Here is a 17,686-nt window from a genome sequence, read left to right as displayed (position 1 = left end):
GTTTTTTAAAAAGAAAAAAACATAGGATTTGATTTTCTGGATTATGACTAATAACTCAAGAATGATAAGCCCTGAGAATCTCACAAAGAACATCTTTGAGAGTAAATGTTTGTCTAAATGTTAATCTATTCTTCAAATAGATTTCTAGAAATGGAATCCTTGGATCTAAATGTTTGAACACTGGTGAACTCTCCTTTTGAGGTATATTGCCAAATTTCACCACGGTAAATATACAACAACTTAAACTATGGCAGAAAACAATAACAACAAAAAAACAGAGAAAATATTAGTAACAACCATAAAAAAAGGTTAATTGTCTTAATAGGAAAATAAATTGATCTTGAAAACAAATTTATCAACAAATTGTTAAGCAAAATACACTAAGACCAAAATAGGTATATTGGTAATGAAAATGAACAGACATCCTATAAACACACACACAAAATGACTTTTAAATTTATGAAGTAGTCCTACCTCACTGGCATCAAAGAAATAAAAATGAAAGGGTTCCTGGGTGGCTCAGTTCTTTAATTGCCTGCCTTCAGCTCAGGTCATGATCTCAGGGTCCTGGGATTGAGCCCTGCATTGAGGTTCCTGTTCAGCAAGGAATCTGCTTCTCCCTCTCTCTCTCTCTCTTTCCCTCCCTCCCTCCTTTGTTGAGGGTTCTTATCAAAAATGGATGCTGCATTTTGTCACACGCTTTTTCTGCATCTATGAGAGGATCTTAACCTTTCTTTTATTAATGTGGTGTATCACACTGATATATTTGCAGATATTGAACTACCCCTGAAGCCCATGAATAGAACCCATTTGGTCATGGTGAGTAATTTTTCTAATGTACTGTGGATTTGATTTGCCAGTATCTTGTTGAGAATTTTTGCATCCATTTTTATCAGGGATATCTGTCTGTAATTCTTCTTTATAGTGGAATCTTTGTCTGGTTTGGGAATCAAGGTAATGCTGGCATCAGAGAAGGAATTTGAAAGTTTTCCTTCCATTTCTATTTTTTGGAACAGTGCCAGTATTAACTCTTCTGTAAATGTCTGGTAGAATTCCTCCAGGAAGCCATCTGACCCTGGTTTTTGGTTTTTGTTTTTGTTTTCTGGGAGATTTTTGATGACTGAATCCATTTCTTTGCTGGTTATGCGTCTGCTCAAATTTTCTATTTCCTCCTGTTCCAGTTTTGGCAGTTTGTATGTTTCTAGGAATGTATCCATTTCATCCAGATTTCTCAGTTTGTTGGCATATAATTTTTCATAATATTCTCTTATAATTGCTTGTATTTCTGTGGTGTTTTTGTAATCTCTCCTCTTTCATTCGAGATTTTATTTGGTTCCTTTCTCTTTTCTTTTCCATAAATCTGTATACGGGTTTTTCAGTTTTGGTAAGCCTCAAAGAATCAGCTCTTAGGTTCATTGATCTGTTCTACTGGTTTTTTTTTTATAATTAAATTTATTTATTTTCAGCATAACAGTATTCATTATTTTTGCACCACACCCAGTGCTCCATGCAATCCGTGCCCTATAATACCCACCACCTGGTACCCCAACCTCCCACCCCCCCACCACTTCATTCCCCTCAGATTGTTTTTCAGTAGTTCAATAGGTTTTTCTGTTTTTGTTTTGTTTTTTGTCTGGAAGGTTTTGAAACTTCTCCTGGGATGTTGCTATCCTGAACACCCTTCTTGGAGGTTAGTCAAGACCCCAATAGAAGAGGGGGAGCTGAGCAGCTAAGTGGATGGTTCAGGAATTTTACTCTTCTGTTTCCATTTCCAATCCTATCTCATCAACCTGAATAGTCTCAAGACTGGGGGAGAGAAATGAAAACAAGGTTTTCCTTACAATAAGTTTAAAACCCCTTCTTTAGCCCACAAAAGTGCTTGGTGTGGGAATATATTTTGGGTGGGATCCTCAAACACTGTATAGGGACCCCCAAATGCAAGAAAACCTCTTGTCTCCATTAAACTCATTTGGGGTAGACTATCTCAAGAATGTATTAGAGAGCACAAAACCCCTTTTGAGGACAACTATATTCCTTCTTTGTTTTTCACCCTCATTGAAACAATACAGCAGGTGGGATGGAATTGAAGGAAATCAGAGTTTTCTTTTCTCCCACTCTTAGTTAATGTGTAATGCTGCCTCCAATCCTGCCCCATCACTGATGAACAGTCAAAAAAATAATAACTAAACCAGGGTAGTTTGCAACTGTCAGAAGAAGAGTTGGATGGTTTAACAAAAGAGACACTGACAAAAAAACATTTCTCTACAATACTATAATTATAAAATTGAAGGCACATCCCTGGCAGAAATATGATCAATTACATGCTTATGGAAAAACAAACTACTGAATATTTTAACTGTAGTAGATGATTATTGCACATTGTCCTATTTTGGGTACCAATCAATGTTTAACAATGATTAGTTAAGCACTTAACTAAAAACACATGGTTGAGACGCCTGGTTTTGGCTACAAAAGGTATCTATTATCAATGCCATGATAGAAGCTCTTTTAATTGAAGAACGAGATTTCATGTTTTTGTGCTTTACCTGGTTATTTACACCAGATAAACTTCCAGAGGGACTACAGAAACTTAGTGTCAAAAATAGCTAATAATTCAGCATGAATCCATATTTTCTATATTTGGTAAAATAATATTTTTAAATATAGAAAAGTAAGAAATAAGCAAGCAAAAAATCCAAAGGGAGTTATTTTAGAAAATGTTTTTATTCTTGTTAAAGCAACCAATAACCAGATGCCTCACCCAAAGAAAGTAACAAAATAGAGTAAAACAAATATTAAGAAAAATAATTTTAAAGCAAGATTCACAAGAAATGGGAAAAAATTTCTCAAAGAACATACATTCTTGATTTTAAGCTGTGTACATAAAAGAGATGCACACTTAAATTTTTGGAAACATCTTGTCTACAGTGCTATTTTAAGCATTCTGAAGAAGACATCTGAAAAAAGAAAAAAATAAACTTTTAAAAAGTTAAAGCATAATATAAAATTTTTTGTTCACAAAGCATCAAATTTAACACTCTAAAATGCTGATACTAAACTAAGAACATCTCTATTTTCACAACTGACTACCATACTTCTTTAGACTAGGACACTAAATACTCTAGTTGTGTTTTAACCTTTGAAATTCAAAAGGCATCTTTGGATATTCAAGGTAAAAGGTGCCCCATAGTTGAGTCAGAACCAGCACTGGATATCAAAACATCCTTGTTATCTTCAAACTGACAGCATGGTTACTGAGTGAATATAGAAGAGTGATAAAGGAAGGACAAATAAAGATCTTCAGATAGTCAAGTATCAAATTCAAATATAAATCCATTTTACTTCTATATGGTAAATATGTGTGTGTACATATATATGAATAGACATACACGTACACACATATACATTTATAACATTTGTTCTCACTAGTCACTAGTTACTTAAAGCTACTTACTAACTGAAACCAATGTTTTTAATCCTGATTATCATCTCTCTCTCTCTCTCTCTCTCTCTCTCTCTCTCCTGTGAATACAGCTGCTCTATGAAGCTAATTGGGAGTTCAAGATCACAAAAGAGACTTGTGGTAGAGAATTAAAAGATAGTTATAGATACTTAAAACAGGATTCTTTCTAAACATGTTTTCTGTTCTAATAGTAAGGGTTGAAATTAGATCCTTCATTATTCCCAGACTATAGGCTGCTCTTCCTACTGTCCTAGGACATGTGGGTCCCTTGGCAAGTGGGAGCCAAAAGGACAATTCACAAACACACATGGAAATCAAAGTAGTAACTGACTATGTTCAAGTGTTTCAAAGACAGAGAAAGAGTAGGGGAGAAAGAAAGAGAGGTGCTTCTTTTTTCAAAAGTCTATTATACATTTGTCTTATTAGCTGTTTCTTCTAGAGGAAACAAGTGGTATGATGAATCACTAGAATTAAAAATAAAAAAATATATATTAAAATTCAAAGCAGAAGCATGGAAGATGGCACAGGCATTTAAAGAGCCTAGACATACAAACACATTCATATTTCACTAGGATGGTTTTGCCTTTTTAGAGTAATAGCACCTTCATCAGTAGTTTCAGTCCTCTCTTTAAGATAGTGGAGATAAAAATGAGTTTTTTTCCAAATCTTTAAAGACAAAATGGAATAATGTGGTAAACTTTTTGTGTGTGTATGAAAGGACAAGAGAGAAAGGAAATAGGAGAGGAAGAAACCCATACCCCACTCTCACCTGATTATAGACTCTCCCCTAAAAAAATTGATTATTAATATTCATTACAGACCTCAAGGGGAAAAAAGTACTAAGTGTAAATCCTATGTGCTAGGCATTGTGCTAACAGCTTTACATATGATGATAGGAACAAAATGTTAGGAATTTATTTATTTTCACTTCCATGTTCTACATATGAAATCCATCTTGCAATTAACAAGGAATTTAGATAGTGATGCAAGTGCCAGATCTCTGACCAGTGTGTTAACTCTTAGGCACTCAGAAGGGGATTTCTAAATGTATATGGCACTGAGAATAGCCCCTGAATTTACAACCCATGCTAACTAGCAAGAGCAAATGTTTTATAATAGAGAAAACTAGAAACTTGACTAAAAGGTATCACAACCTAGGGAAATTCTCATTTCTGTATTACAACTTACCGTGTTTTTTGGTAAGTGCCGCTTTGTATAATACTATTATTTTAAAGTCATTTTGAGAAGTCATCTAAAATACTAAAATATCATTAAAATATATTAAATTATATATACCAGCTAAAGTCCTTGTATTCTCTCCAAAAAAAGGACAAATTTAGTGAGTCCAGGTAATTTCATATGACCCGTATATGTTAAAGACGGTAAGATATTAATCTTTGAAAAAGTCAATTGTGGAAGAGGCTCAAAATCTTAATTAAGTTTTGATCAGGAGGGAGACAAACCATAAGAGACTCTTAATCTCACAAAACAAACTGAGGGTTGCTGGGGGTGGGGGTAGAGATGGGGTGGCTGAGTGATGGACATTGGGGAGGGTATGGGCTATGGTGAGTGATATGAAATGTGTACACCTGATGATTCACAGACCTGTACCCCTGGGGCAAATAATATATGTTAATAAAAAAATCTTAATTTTCTGGACTGAGGCTGATATATTAAGAACAATTTATAGTGAAAGTCAGTAGGAGTAAATTGAAGGTTTGTACAGAGCTAGGGAGTCAATGAAAGAAGAATCCAATCCATTTTTTTTTACAATGGAAAGATAGGAAACAAGAAACCCTCTGGACCCTTACGGTCTTTTGGGCTACAAGAAAAAGAAAGGAAGATGATATTGGAAAAGTTATCAGTTATTTTTAGCAATCAAAAATCACCTACACTTAACTCACTGGGAAGAACAACAACAACAGTAAAGGCATCTAAGAAAACAACTGCAAAAACAAAGATGCAGGGACAATCAGGGGAGAAGAAATCCTATAATAAATAAGGCACGTCTATTTTTAAACCGTTTCTACTGTTTTCCATCTAAAATCAGATGCTTTATACAGTGTTTTAAAAGCCCTTGTTCCCCAACCTGGCAGGGCTGAGAGCTCAAGAATGTCCTCAAGATCATGGTCTCAGATCTTCAAACTTTTTTTTAAGTATCCTTTTTCTTGAGCCTTTTCTTTTTGGTCAAAGAAAAAGTCATCTGTCACTTTAGCAGCAATTCTGCAATCTTCAATTGTGGGGCTTGTTGTAAACCTCACTGGCCTACCTTATCTGTTCCTAGTGAAAACAAAAAGTATTGGCAATTCACCTTAAATAAAGCTAGGTTGAGAGCTAATGCTCTGAAAAAAAAAAAAAAGGTATTTTTGCCACTGGACAAATGCAATTCAAAGATATTCCCTAACATAAGGGCATGAGACCAACAGAAAGTCCTTCCGCAATATTTCGAGAAGTTAAGGAGGTATCGCTAATGCTGTATCAGCGCGTAACAACATCAGCTAGTAGTACTCTGTGTGACCTGTTACAATGCGGTGTCATCATCTTCCCTACTGTCTCCCACCAGAAGTGAATGCTTATCAGGTTCACTGGTACCAATGCTGTTGAGGGACCGTTTATCAGACAGCAGTGAATTTATGGAGGCTCTGCTGTAATTAACAAGCCGGTCCAGCAAACCCAGTTTAGGGGAGTTTCTCAAGGTGTCATCTATTCCAACATGAACGCTGATCTCTGAAGGCCTCTTCTGTCCCATCTGGCTTCGGGCATGCAGTTCGTAATTCTCATAAGTTGGTTTTCTGTAACTGAACACATGCAAAATACACTAGTGTGAAATAAGCAAATGTGAGCTAGACACTTGTTACAGTCAAAACTGGAGATCTATTTGCCTGGTATGAAATCTACAAAGGTGGTTCCTGCTAGGAAATTGACCCCCCTAAAATTATATAGAGTCACACGGTGAGAAATTGTACTTCTCAGAGCCAATGTACTACATTTTACCCAACTCAGTGCTGTAGTGGCTAGGTAGAGACTACATAAGATGATAATCACATAGCTAACATTTATTATTAAGAACAGTTGGGGCCTATCCTATAAAATGAGACCTACCAAGACTGACTGTGGATGATAAAGGGAATAAAAAATACAAACATGAGTGAGCCATCATACTTACAGTTTAAGTAAGAGAGAGGAGAGTACTACTGAAACAGATGAAGCAGCCATTGCAGCAGATCCCATCCAGGGCTGCAAAACCAAACCAATGGGCATAAACACTCCTAGGAAACAAGTGTGGATTAGTGAGAGCAAAGAGCATTAAACAGATTATTAATGTGTTTATAATACATACATACACATAATTTCCTTGTTTGATATTTATTCAGTACTTTTCATGTGGAAAAACTGGCAGCAACATAAGTCTCCACCAATTGGAGGATAGAGTGCTGTTGTGAACATTCTTGTACACGACTCCCTGTGCGCATGTTTGAGAAATTCTCTAGGGTCATACCTAGAGATGAAACTGGATTATGACATGGGCACATCTTCAACTTTAGGTGGATATTCCTCAGTTCTCCAGAGTGTCTTGCACCATATCATAATCCCACCAAGAGTGAATGAATAGAATATGAATTTGACAGACATTTGAACATTTGGCTTATATGACAGGGATAAGATAGACTTATTGTTCTTATAACGTTTTATGTGCTCATCTAGTTTTCTTTTTTTCTACAGTGATCATATATTACTTGCATAATTTTTTCCACTCTGCCCCTACTTACCTAATTTTTAAAATTTCTTTTCAGTGAAACAGTATTCATTGTTTTTGCACCACACCCAGTGCTCCATGCAATCCATGCCCTCCCCAATACCCACCACCTGGTTCCCCCAACCTCCCACCCCCACCCCTTCAAAACCTTCAGGTTGTTTTTCAGAGTCCATAGTCTCTCATGGTTCACCTCCCCTTCCAATTTCCCTCAGCTCCCTTCTCCTCTCCATCTCCCCATGTCCTCCATGCTATTTGTTATGCTCCAGAAATAAGTGAAACCATATGATAATTGACTCTCTCTGCTTGACTTATTTCACTCAAAATAATCTCTTCCAGTCCTGTCCATGTTGCTAGAAAAGTTGGGTACTCGTCCTTTCTGATGGAGGCATAATACTCCATAGTATATATGGACCACATCTTCCTTATCCATTCGTCTGTTGAAGGGCATCTTGGTTCTTTCCACAGTTTGGCAACCATGGCCATTGCTGCTAGAAACATTGGGGTACAGATGGCCCTTCTTTTCACGACATCTGTATCTTTGGGGTAAATACCCAGTAGTGCAATTACAGGGTCATAGGGAAGCTCTATTTTTAATTTCTTAAGGAATCTCCACACTGTTCTCCAAAGTGGCTGCACCAACTTGTATTCCCATCAACAGTGTAAGAGGGTTCCCCTTTCTCCACATCCTCTCCAACACAAGTTGTTTCCTGTCCTGTTAATTTTGGCCATTCTAAATGGTGTAAGGTGGTATCTCAATGTGGTTTTAGTTTGAATCTCCCTGATAGCTAGTGATGATGAAAGCCCAAATTAATAAAATTATGAATGAAAAGGGAGATATCACAACGAACACCAAGGAAGTAGAAACAATCATCAGAAGTTATTATCAACAGTTATATGTCAATAAGCTTAGCAACCTCGATGAAATGGATGCATTCCTGGAAAACTATAAACTCCCAAAATTGAACCAGGAAGAAATTGACAACCTGAATAGACCGATATCTAATAACGAGATTGAAGCAGTGATCAAAAACCTCCCAAAAAACAAGAGCCCAGGACCTGACAGATTCCCTGGGGAATTCTAACAAACTTTCAAAGAAGAAATAACATCTATTCTGAAGCTGTTTCAAAAAATTGAAGCAGAAGGAAAACTTCCAAACTCTTTCTATGAAGCCAGCATTACCCTGATCTCCAAACCAGGCGAAGACCCTACCAAAAAGGAGAATTTCAGACCAATATCACTGATGAATATGGATGCAAAAATTCTCAACAAGATCCTAGCAAACAGGATCCAACAGCACATTAAAAAGATTAGCCACCATGACCAAGTGGGATTCATCCCTGGGTTACAAGGATGGTTCAACATTCACAAATCAATCAATGTGATAAAACAAATCAATAAGAGAAGAGAGAAGAACCACATGGTCCTCTCAATTGATGCAGAAAAAGCATTTGACAAAATCCAGCATCCGTTCCTGATTAAAATGCTTCCAAGTATAGGGATAGAGGGAACATTCCTGAACTTCATCAAATCTATCTATGAAAGACCCACAGCAAATAACATCCTCAATGTGAAACAGCTTGCGTCCTTCCCGTTGAGATCAGGAACATGACAAGGATGTCCACTCTCACCACTCTTGTTCAACATAGTATTAGAAGTCCTAACAACAGCAATCAGACAACAAAGAGAAATAAAAGGTATCCAAATTGGCAATGAAGAAGTCAAACTCTCTCTCTTCGCAGATGACATGATTCTTTATATGGAAAACCCAAAAGACTTCATCCCCAAACTACTTACATAATTTTTTAAAAAATCACTTGCTCTATGAATTAAATCTTTCTAGATTTTGATTGTTCTTTTATTTTTTGTTTCCTCAGCATTTTGTGTTCTTATTTATAAACAGATTTGTAATTATTCTTACATCATTTCATGTTCTTCTTTTGCTCTCCAGAAATAACAAGAAAAAAGTGATAACTCTCTTCTTACTAATTCCTGGGGTGCCTGGGTAGCTCAGTTTGTTAAGCATCCAACTCTTGCTTTCGGCTCAGGTCATGATCTCAGGGTCGATCTCAGGGTCGTAAGCTCAAGTCCAGCACTGGACTCTGAGCAGGGTGTGGAGCCTGCTTAAGATTCTCTCTCTCCCTCTCCCTCTGCCCCTCCCCCTGCACTCTCTTTCTCTAAAAAAAAAAAAAAATACAATTTATTACTAACTCCCACAAAGTCTCTAAGTACAAGCCATTATAAAATGTTTGTTTAAAAATTCTAAATTGCTTTTGCTTGGTCATATTCCTTTACTCAATCCATCAATCTCCCTCCTTTTCCCCTGCTTTTTTCCTCTCGCTCTCTCCCTTCCCCCACTCGTTCCCTCTTTCTCTGTCTCTCCCTGTCTCTCTTTCTCTCCTGGTACCCAAACTTAAAAAATAAACCCTGTTGGCTATTAGAATTTTAAGTGAAGAGCCAAACATTCTCTGCATGCTATAATTATAACTATGTAACAAGACAGAAAAACTGATGCAAAGTAAAAAAAGACTGGAAGTAAATACACTAAAATGTTAACAGTACTTGTGTTTGGGTAGTGAGATTAAAAGCAAATTTGTTCTTGGGGCACCTGGGTAGTTCAGTCTGCTAAGCATCTGACTCTTGATTCTGGCTCAGGTCATGATCTCACTGAGATTGAGCCCTGCATTGGGCTCCCTGCTCAGCCAGGAAGTCAGGTGTAGATTCTCTCTCCCTGTGCCCCTCCCCCTGCTAATGCTCACTTTCTCTCTCAAATAAATAAATAAATAAATAAATCTTTAAAAGTAAATTTGTTGGGTGCCTGGGTGCCTCAGTGGGTTAAGCCGCTGCCTTCGGCTCAGGTCATGATCCTGGGGTCCTGGGATCGAGTCCCGCATCAGGCTCTCTGCTCAGCGGGGAGCCTGCTTCCTCCTCTCTCTCTCTCTGTCTGTCTCTCTGCCTACTTGTGATCTCTCTCTGTCAAATAAATAAATAAAAATCTTAAAAAAAAAGAATACATTTTTTAAAAAAAGTAAATTTGTTCTCTTCAGCAAAAAAATAAATAAATAAAAACATAAATATAAATGTGAGAGCATATGGAAAAAGAGATAAAACAATGTGGGGAAGTACTACTCATTGGTTAACTTAAATGACAATTATACAGGTTTTTATTGTATCTTTGACCCTAGTTATGTATAGCTTTGAAATTTTTCAAAATATAAAGTTGGAGGGGAAAATAAATTAAAATAAACATGCATATACATTTTATGTATATAAATTTTATGCTATAATGAACATTGCTCAAAATTACAATTATTGATTTTAATATTACCTTTCACCACACCAGCGGGCTTCATATAAAAACTGAGCTCAAAGCTAATAAGACTAAACTTTTCAATATGATAGGTCTCTAATGACTTCAGAGGAGAAAGTAACACGAGCTAATAGTCACATACCAGCAGCTATGGGAATTCCAACTAGATTATAAATCAGAGCAAAAATAAAATTTATCCGAATCCTCTTCACTGTCTTCCTTGATAAGTCAATACTTGCCACTACATCCAGAAGATCATTCTGAGAACAGAAATATTTGTAATATTAGTGAGAGACTCTAAATTAATGAATACTTTATATTTGACACTGTGATTTTGAAGATCTTGTGTACCTTAGGGTGGGTAATATGAATTGACTATAAATTTCAAATATTGCTAAAAATTTCAGTCAGCTTTGGAAGATGCTTTTCCAGGAATTTTCTCAGGGATTTAGAAAACACTTTTGGGGTTATATGCTGCTATGTAGGTTAACACACATAAAACAATCTCAGCAAGGGTTTGTTGAAGATAGTTTTATTATAAGTGTACCCCCCAATCATATTCTTTCCTTTAGAAGCTTGTCATTCTCATCTGCTTCACTTGATTGAGAAAATATGGAAGTAATTAGTGTTCCTTCTCATACTCTCATCCTGAATTCTCCTAGTCTCAAAGGCTGGGAGGACAGGAATTAGAAGGAAAAGAATGTCCTACTCGAAATACTTTGCAACACTATCCCTGACCATGTGGACCAATATCACAGACCTCAAGGTTCAGGTCACAGGACTTACCCTTATCAAAACCACATCAGCTGCTTCAATGGCTACATCTGTACCTGTGCCAATGGCAATCCCAACATTAGCCATTGCCAGAGCTGGAGAGTCATTGATTCCATCTCCTACCATTGCAACCCGTTTCCCCTCCTCCTGAAGTTGCTTCACCTTAGCAACCTTATGAGAAGGGAGAACTTCAGCGAACACCTTTGTAATGCCAACCTACAGGGAGAAAAATAAACTCAATTCATTTCAAGAAACATTACTGGTCCCTTAAATATAACACAGCAATGATGACCATCATTTTCCACTGACCAGAGGTCCAAAATTTCAAAAATTGATAATATCCAGTGATAGGAAGGATATGGAGATATGAGCTCTCTTATATATTCTTGGTGGTTGCGTAAACTGTTATTGTCCTTTTGGAAAACATTTTGTAGGATCTATCAAAGTGCACACATCATTTGATTGCACAGTTCCACTTCCAGCCATATTCTGGACATATTTATACAAATATAAAGAGACATATGTTTGACTTCCAGGGAAGATGGCAAAGTGGGGGGATCCTGGGCTCACCTTGTCCCATAGACACAACTGGATGCACCCACATCAGTATGAATGGCTCAGAGAATGGTCTAAGGACTGGTGGAACAGACTCTCCACAGTTAGGTATAGAGAAGAGGCCATGTTGAGGAAGGTGTGGAGGGGGAGATAAGATCTGGATCCGGGTGCACTCATGGGACAGTATGTGAGAAGGAAGAGTGTAGTGGGCCTGGGAGGGGAGAGGAATAGACCCCTACAGTGGGTGCCCCAGGCACAGGGGCCTGCAGAGGGAAGGCAAGTCCCCGCAGAGGCTGGCTTTGAGAACCAGAGGGGCCTGGCTTTGCAAGTTCTTATAATCAGTGGGGCTTAACACCTGGCACTTCAAAAATCAGCTAGTTCAGCTCTGGGAGAGCCAGATGGCAATAAGAAACTGAGCACCCCCGCCCCCCACAGCCTCCCCAATGCAGACAGCACAACAAACAGCTTCAACCACATAGAAACAGCAGTTTGAAAAATGCCTGGGGTATACAGGACAGAGATTTGTTTACTAATCTCAGAGTGTGTGCAGTAGGGGCAGGGATCTTTGAGAGACTGCTTCAAGAACAAAAGACCTGGTAGGCAGCATTTACCTCCCCTGCCCCCAGCCAAGATACCCCAACACCTATGGTAACTAGCCCAGAGCCAACTCTCTCTACATAGATTACCAACAGTGTGCCCTGCTGCCAGACAATCCTGCAGATCCACCCCCTCCAACAGCAGTTTTCCCCAGTGGCTGCAGGTGCCTTCCCACAGCAGGCTAGCCCAGACCCTGCTGGAACCCCACACCCTGCCCACATTCTCTCCCATAGACCTGCCCCCTCTAGCATGCCCTTGGCCGGAGCCCTTCCAGAGCAGTGCCACAGCCTGGCAGTGCACAAGCAGCCCTGAAAGGGGTCAGAACCTTAACAACGTAGCTCTGGCCCCAGGCAGAGGGAAAGACAATCACACACCCAAGACTAACTAGGGGCCCAGCAGTGTGCTGGAGGTAGATATGGGGTCTGGTGGCAGGCTCTACCTACCAAAGCAAGCTTCTCAGGGGAGAACACCTTATAGGTTGGTGCTAGCACATCTCTGGCAAAAAACTGGTCTGACTCAACTCACGTCAAGGCAGCCCCAGACTGGCCCACTAATGCCATGGGGACTAAATCTTGCTGCCAAAAAGCAAAAAGAGACATTGTAGACAACTGGACAAAAGGCAAAAGTGGCTCATCCAAAATAGTCTGGTGCATGCAATACAGATAGGAGACACTCATGAAGTGCCAGAATCTAGTGAACAGGGGGAGGAAGGGGATACCACACTGCAGGGTACTAAATGACCTTTTCTTCATAAGGACATCAGTTTCAAGTGCAGGAGATGTAGGTGACTTTTCTAACACATAGACTCAAACAAGAAAGTTGGAATGAGGAGACAGAGGACTATTGCCCAAATGAAAGAACAGGGCAAAATCACAGCAAGAGAGCTAGAAGAAATGAAAATAAGTAATATACCTGATACATAACCCAAAGTGATGGTCATAAGGATACTCATTGGACTTAAGAAAACAGTGGAGACTTCAGGGTGACCATCAACAAAGAGATAGAAAACACAAAAAAGAAGCAAATGGAGCTGAAGAACTCAACAGCTGAAATTAAAAATATGCTAGAGAGAGTAAAGAGGAGACTAGAGGACCCACAGCAAACATCATCCTCAATGGTGAAAAATGGCGATCTTTTCCCCTAAGGTCAGGGAACAGAACAAGGATGTCCACTCACCACTTTTAGTTAACATAGTACTGAATATCAGAGCCACAGTGATCAGATAACAAGAAGAAATAAAAGGCATCTGGGGCACATGGGTGGCTCAGTCGGTTAAGCATCTACCCTCAGCTCAGGTCATGATCCCAGGGTCCTGGGATAGAGCCCTGCACTGTGCTCCTTGCTTAGCGGGGAGTCTGCTTCTCCCTCTCCCTCTGCCTCTGCCCCTTACTTACACCCAATAAATTAAAAAATCCTTAAAAAAAAGAAAGAAAAGGCATCCAAATTGGTGAGGAAGAAATAAAACTTTGATTACCTGTAGATGACACACTATACATACAAAGGCCTAAGGACTTCACCGAGAAACTACTAGAACTGATAAGGGAATTCAGTAAAGTCATAGGATACAAAATCAATATACGGAAATTCACTGCATTTCTAAATACTAATTATGAAGTAGCAGAAAGAGAAATTAAGAAAACAATAGCATTTACAATTATACCAGAAATAATGAAATACGTAGGAATAAGTTTAACCACAGAGGTGAAAGATTAGTACTCTGAAAACTATAAAATACCAATTAAAGCCATCGAAGATTACACAAACAAATGGGAAGATACCCCATGCTCATGGATTGGAAGAACAGGTGTTAAAATGTTCATACAACCCAAAGCAATATACAGATTTAATGCAGTCACTGTCAACATACCAACAGCATTTTTCACAGAACTGGAACAAATAATCTTAACATTTGTATGGAGCCACAAAACACACTGAATAGCCAAAGTGATGTTGAAAAAGAAGAAAAAAACTGGAGGTATCACAATCCCAGATTTCAAGCTACACTACCAAGCTGTGGTAATCAAAAGTATGGTACTGGCACAAAAATAGAAACACAGATCAATGGAACAGAATGGAGTCCAAAAAAACCCCCCAGGATTATATGGCCAATTAGTCTTTGAAAAAAAGAGGTGAGACTATGCCATAGAAAAAGTCTCTTCAACAAATGGTGTTAGAAAAACTGAACAGTTATGTATAAAAGAATGAAACTGGACCACTTTCTTACACCAAAATAAAATAAACTCAAAATGGATTAAAGAACTAAATGTGAGACAGGAAACCATAAAACTCCCAGCAGAGAACACAGGCAAGTAATTTTTCTAACTTTGGGCATAGCAACATCTCTCTAGATAGGTCTGCTGAGGCAAGGGAAACAAAAGCAAAAATAAACTATTGGGATAACATCAAAATACAAAAGCTTCTGCACAGCAAAGGAAACAATCAACATAACTAAAAAACAACTTACAGAATGGGAGAAGGTATTTGCCTATAACATAGCTGATAAAGGGTTGGTATCCAAAATATATAAAGAACTTATCAAATTTAACACCCAGAAAACAAATAATCTAATTAAAAAATGGGCAGAAGACATGAAGAGACATTTCTCCAAAGAAGATATACAGATTGGCCACCAGACACGTGAAAAGATGTTCAACATTACTCATCATGAGGGAAATGCAAATCAAAACCATAATGACATATCACCTCATACCTGTCAGAATGGCTAAAATCAAAAATTCAAGAAACAGGGGCGCCTGGGTGGCTCAGTGGGTTAAGCCGCTGCCTTCAGCTCAGGTCATGATCTCGGGGTCCTGGGATCGAGTCCCATGTCGGGCTCTCTGCTCAGCAGGGAGCCTGCTTCTCTCTCTCTCTCTCTGCCTGCCTCTCTGTCTACTTGTGATCTCTCTGTCAAATATGTAAATAAATAAATCTTTGAAAAAAAAATTCAAGAAACAGGTGCTAGCAAGGACATGGAAAAAGGGGAACACTATTACACTGTCTGTGGGAATGCAAACTGGTGCAGCCACTCTGGAAAACAGTACGGAGGTTCTTCAAAAAGTTAGGAATAGAGTTACCATATGATCCAGTAATTCCATTACTAGGTATTCACACACACAGTATGAAAACACTAATTCAAAAAAATATATGCACTGCTGTGTTTACTGTAATGTTATTTACAATAGCCAAGATATGGAAGCAGTACAAGTGTCCATGGATAGATGAATGGATAATGTGTGTGTGTGTGTGTGTGTATATATATATATAATGTAGTATATATATATACAATGGAATATTACTCAGCCATAAAAAGAATGAAATCTTGCCATTTAAAACAACACGGATGGATACAGAGGGTATAATGCTAAGGGAAATAAGTCAGAGTAAGACAAATACCATAAGATTTCATTCATATGCGGAATTTAAGAAACAAAACAAACAAACAAAAGAAGACAGATAGACAAGCCAAAAACCAGACTCTTGAACTATAGCTAAGAAACTGATGGTTACTAGTGGAGAGTTAGGTGGGAGGATGAATAAAATATGTAAAGGGGATTAAGAGTACACTTATCATGATGAGTGCTGAGTAATGTATAAAACTGTTGAATCACTATGTTGTAGACCTGAGTCTAATATAACACTGTATGTGAACTATACTGGAACTAAAATAAAATTAAAAAAATAAATAAATAATAAAAAATGAAAGGTCTTTGAAAACCAGCCCCCCCCAAAAAAGATTTATATGTCCAAAGATTTACATCACTGCCTGTTTGTAACAAAATCTTCAAAACCACCTAAATACCCATCTTTAGAAGAATGTTTAAGTAAATTATGATACATCCATACCATAGAATTCCATGTAGTAATGTTCAAAGGCTAACATCATTTTGTATGTTCAGATATGGACAAAGGCATATAGGTATTATGTATAAAGAGCAAATTGCTGGGGCTCCTAGGTGGCTCAGTCAGTTAAGCATCTGCCTTTGGCACAGGTCATGATCCTAGGGGTCCTGGGATTGAGTCCTGTATTGGGGCCCCTGCTTAGCAGGGAGTCTGCTGCTCCCTCTGCCTGTGCCCTCCCCCTTGCTTGTGCTCTCTCTCTCAAATAAATAAAATCTTTATAAAACAAAATAAATAAAAAATAAAAAGCAAACTACAGAATGAGCAATCTTTAGAAAAGTGATGTAATTTATGTTGAAAAATACCAGAACTCTACATTTGTATATGAACACACATGCCTATGAAAAATTGGGGATAGGACTAGACAGGGAGCTTGGGGAAAAGGTGTCTTCAACTTTTTACTGTTCGTGCCCGAGCAGCTTGTAGCGCATGCGCAGTGATGCTTCTGGGCTCCGCCGTGCCCGCTCGTTGCCTCGGCCGCCGCTGCCTCAAGCCGTCGCTGCCGCCGGGTGGCGACGGTGCGGAGCTGCTCCGGCTGGGCCCGCGGGGGGGCCCCGGGCGCCGCACAACTTTTTCGGTGCCCGAAAGTAAACACGCCATTAAGATGGCGGCTGGATGCAAGCCATTAGGCGGAACTTAGGATTTTGTATCTATGTGGCTGCGAGTGATTGGTTGTGCAACCTTGGTATATTTAGACATGCACGGGCGGGGGAGAGAGAGATCCCAACAGCTATGCAGAAATAAAGCTTGCTTCGCTGAGGTCTCCTGGTCATTCTTGCTGGCGAGAGTGACAAGTGGTGCCGAAACCCGGGAAACCCGAAACCTACACCGAGGAGTTCTCAGTGAACGCAATGATCCGGTAAGTGTGCACAAAATTTCAGATAAGAAAGTTCCTAAGTATAGGACGAGAAGTGAGAAAGTTCCTAAGTATAGGACGAGAAGTGAGAAAGTTCCTAAGTATAGGACGAGAAGTGAGAAAGTTCCTAAGTATAGGACGAGAAGTAAAAGGGTTCCTAGGCATAGGACAAGAAATAATGGGATCAAAGTTTACTAAGATGGGAGGATTACTGACGGAGGTGCTTAAGGCTAACGGCACTCCGCTAGGCTCTAACCATAAAACGGTTAAAAATGTTATCGAGGAGCAGGTCAGAGAAGCCTCTAAGGCAGGATCTAGCAGAGGGGGAGAAAATTCAGAGGAGAGCTCCTCTGAAGATGAGCTTGGGGAAGCCATGACACACTTAAAATTAAAAGAGGAAGTCCCTAACGAACCTTTAGAGGGAAAGACACACAAAGAAGCCAGGAAAAAATATGACTCCCTAGCGCCCTCTGTCAGAA

General features: G+C 38.8%; 1 protein-coding gene across 4 annotated transcripts in view; it reads right to left on the bottom strand.

The window, feature by feature from the left end:
- Positions 1-2,257: 2,257 nt before the first annotated feature.
- The window catches only part of ATP7A (ATPase copper transporting alpha), a 187,575-nt gene continuing 172,146 nt past the window's right edge, over positions 2,258-17,686 (bottom strand). For all 4 annotated transcript variants that reach the window (XM_059156507.1, XM_059156509.1, XM_059156508.1 and 1 more), the window contains 4 exons: positions 11,315-11,518; positions 10,671-10,788; positions 6,630-6,732; positions 2,258-6,261 (listed from right to left, as the gene is read on the bottom strand). In XM_059156507.1, coding sequence (XP_059012490.1) covers positions 5,985-6,261; positions 6,630-6,732; positions 10,671-10,788; positions 11,315-11,518 — 702 coding nt within the window. In that variant the 3' untranslated portion in view covers positions 2,258-5,984. The remainder of the gene's footprint in view (positions 6,262-6,629; positions 6,733-10,670; positions 10,789-11,314; positions 11,519-17,686) is intronic.

Source organism: Mustela lutreola, chromosome X (genome assembly GCF_030435805.1).
Source record: "Mustela lutreola isolate mMusLut2 chromosome X, mMusLut2.pri, whole genome shotgun sequence".
NCBI lineage: Eukaryota > Metazoa > Chordata > Mammalia > Carnivora > Mustelidae > Mustela > Mustela lutreola.
Note: the sequence above shows the minus strand (reverse complement) of the source record. Positions and strands in the feature narration are given on the sequence as shown.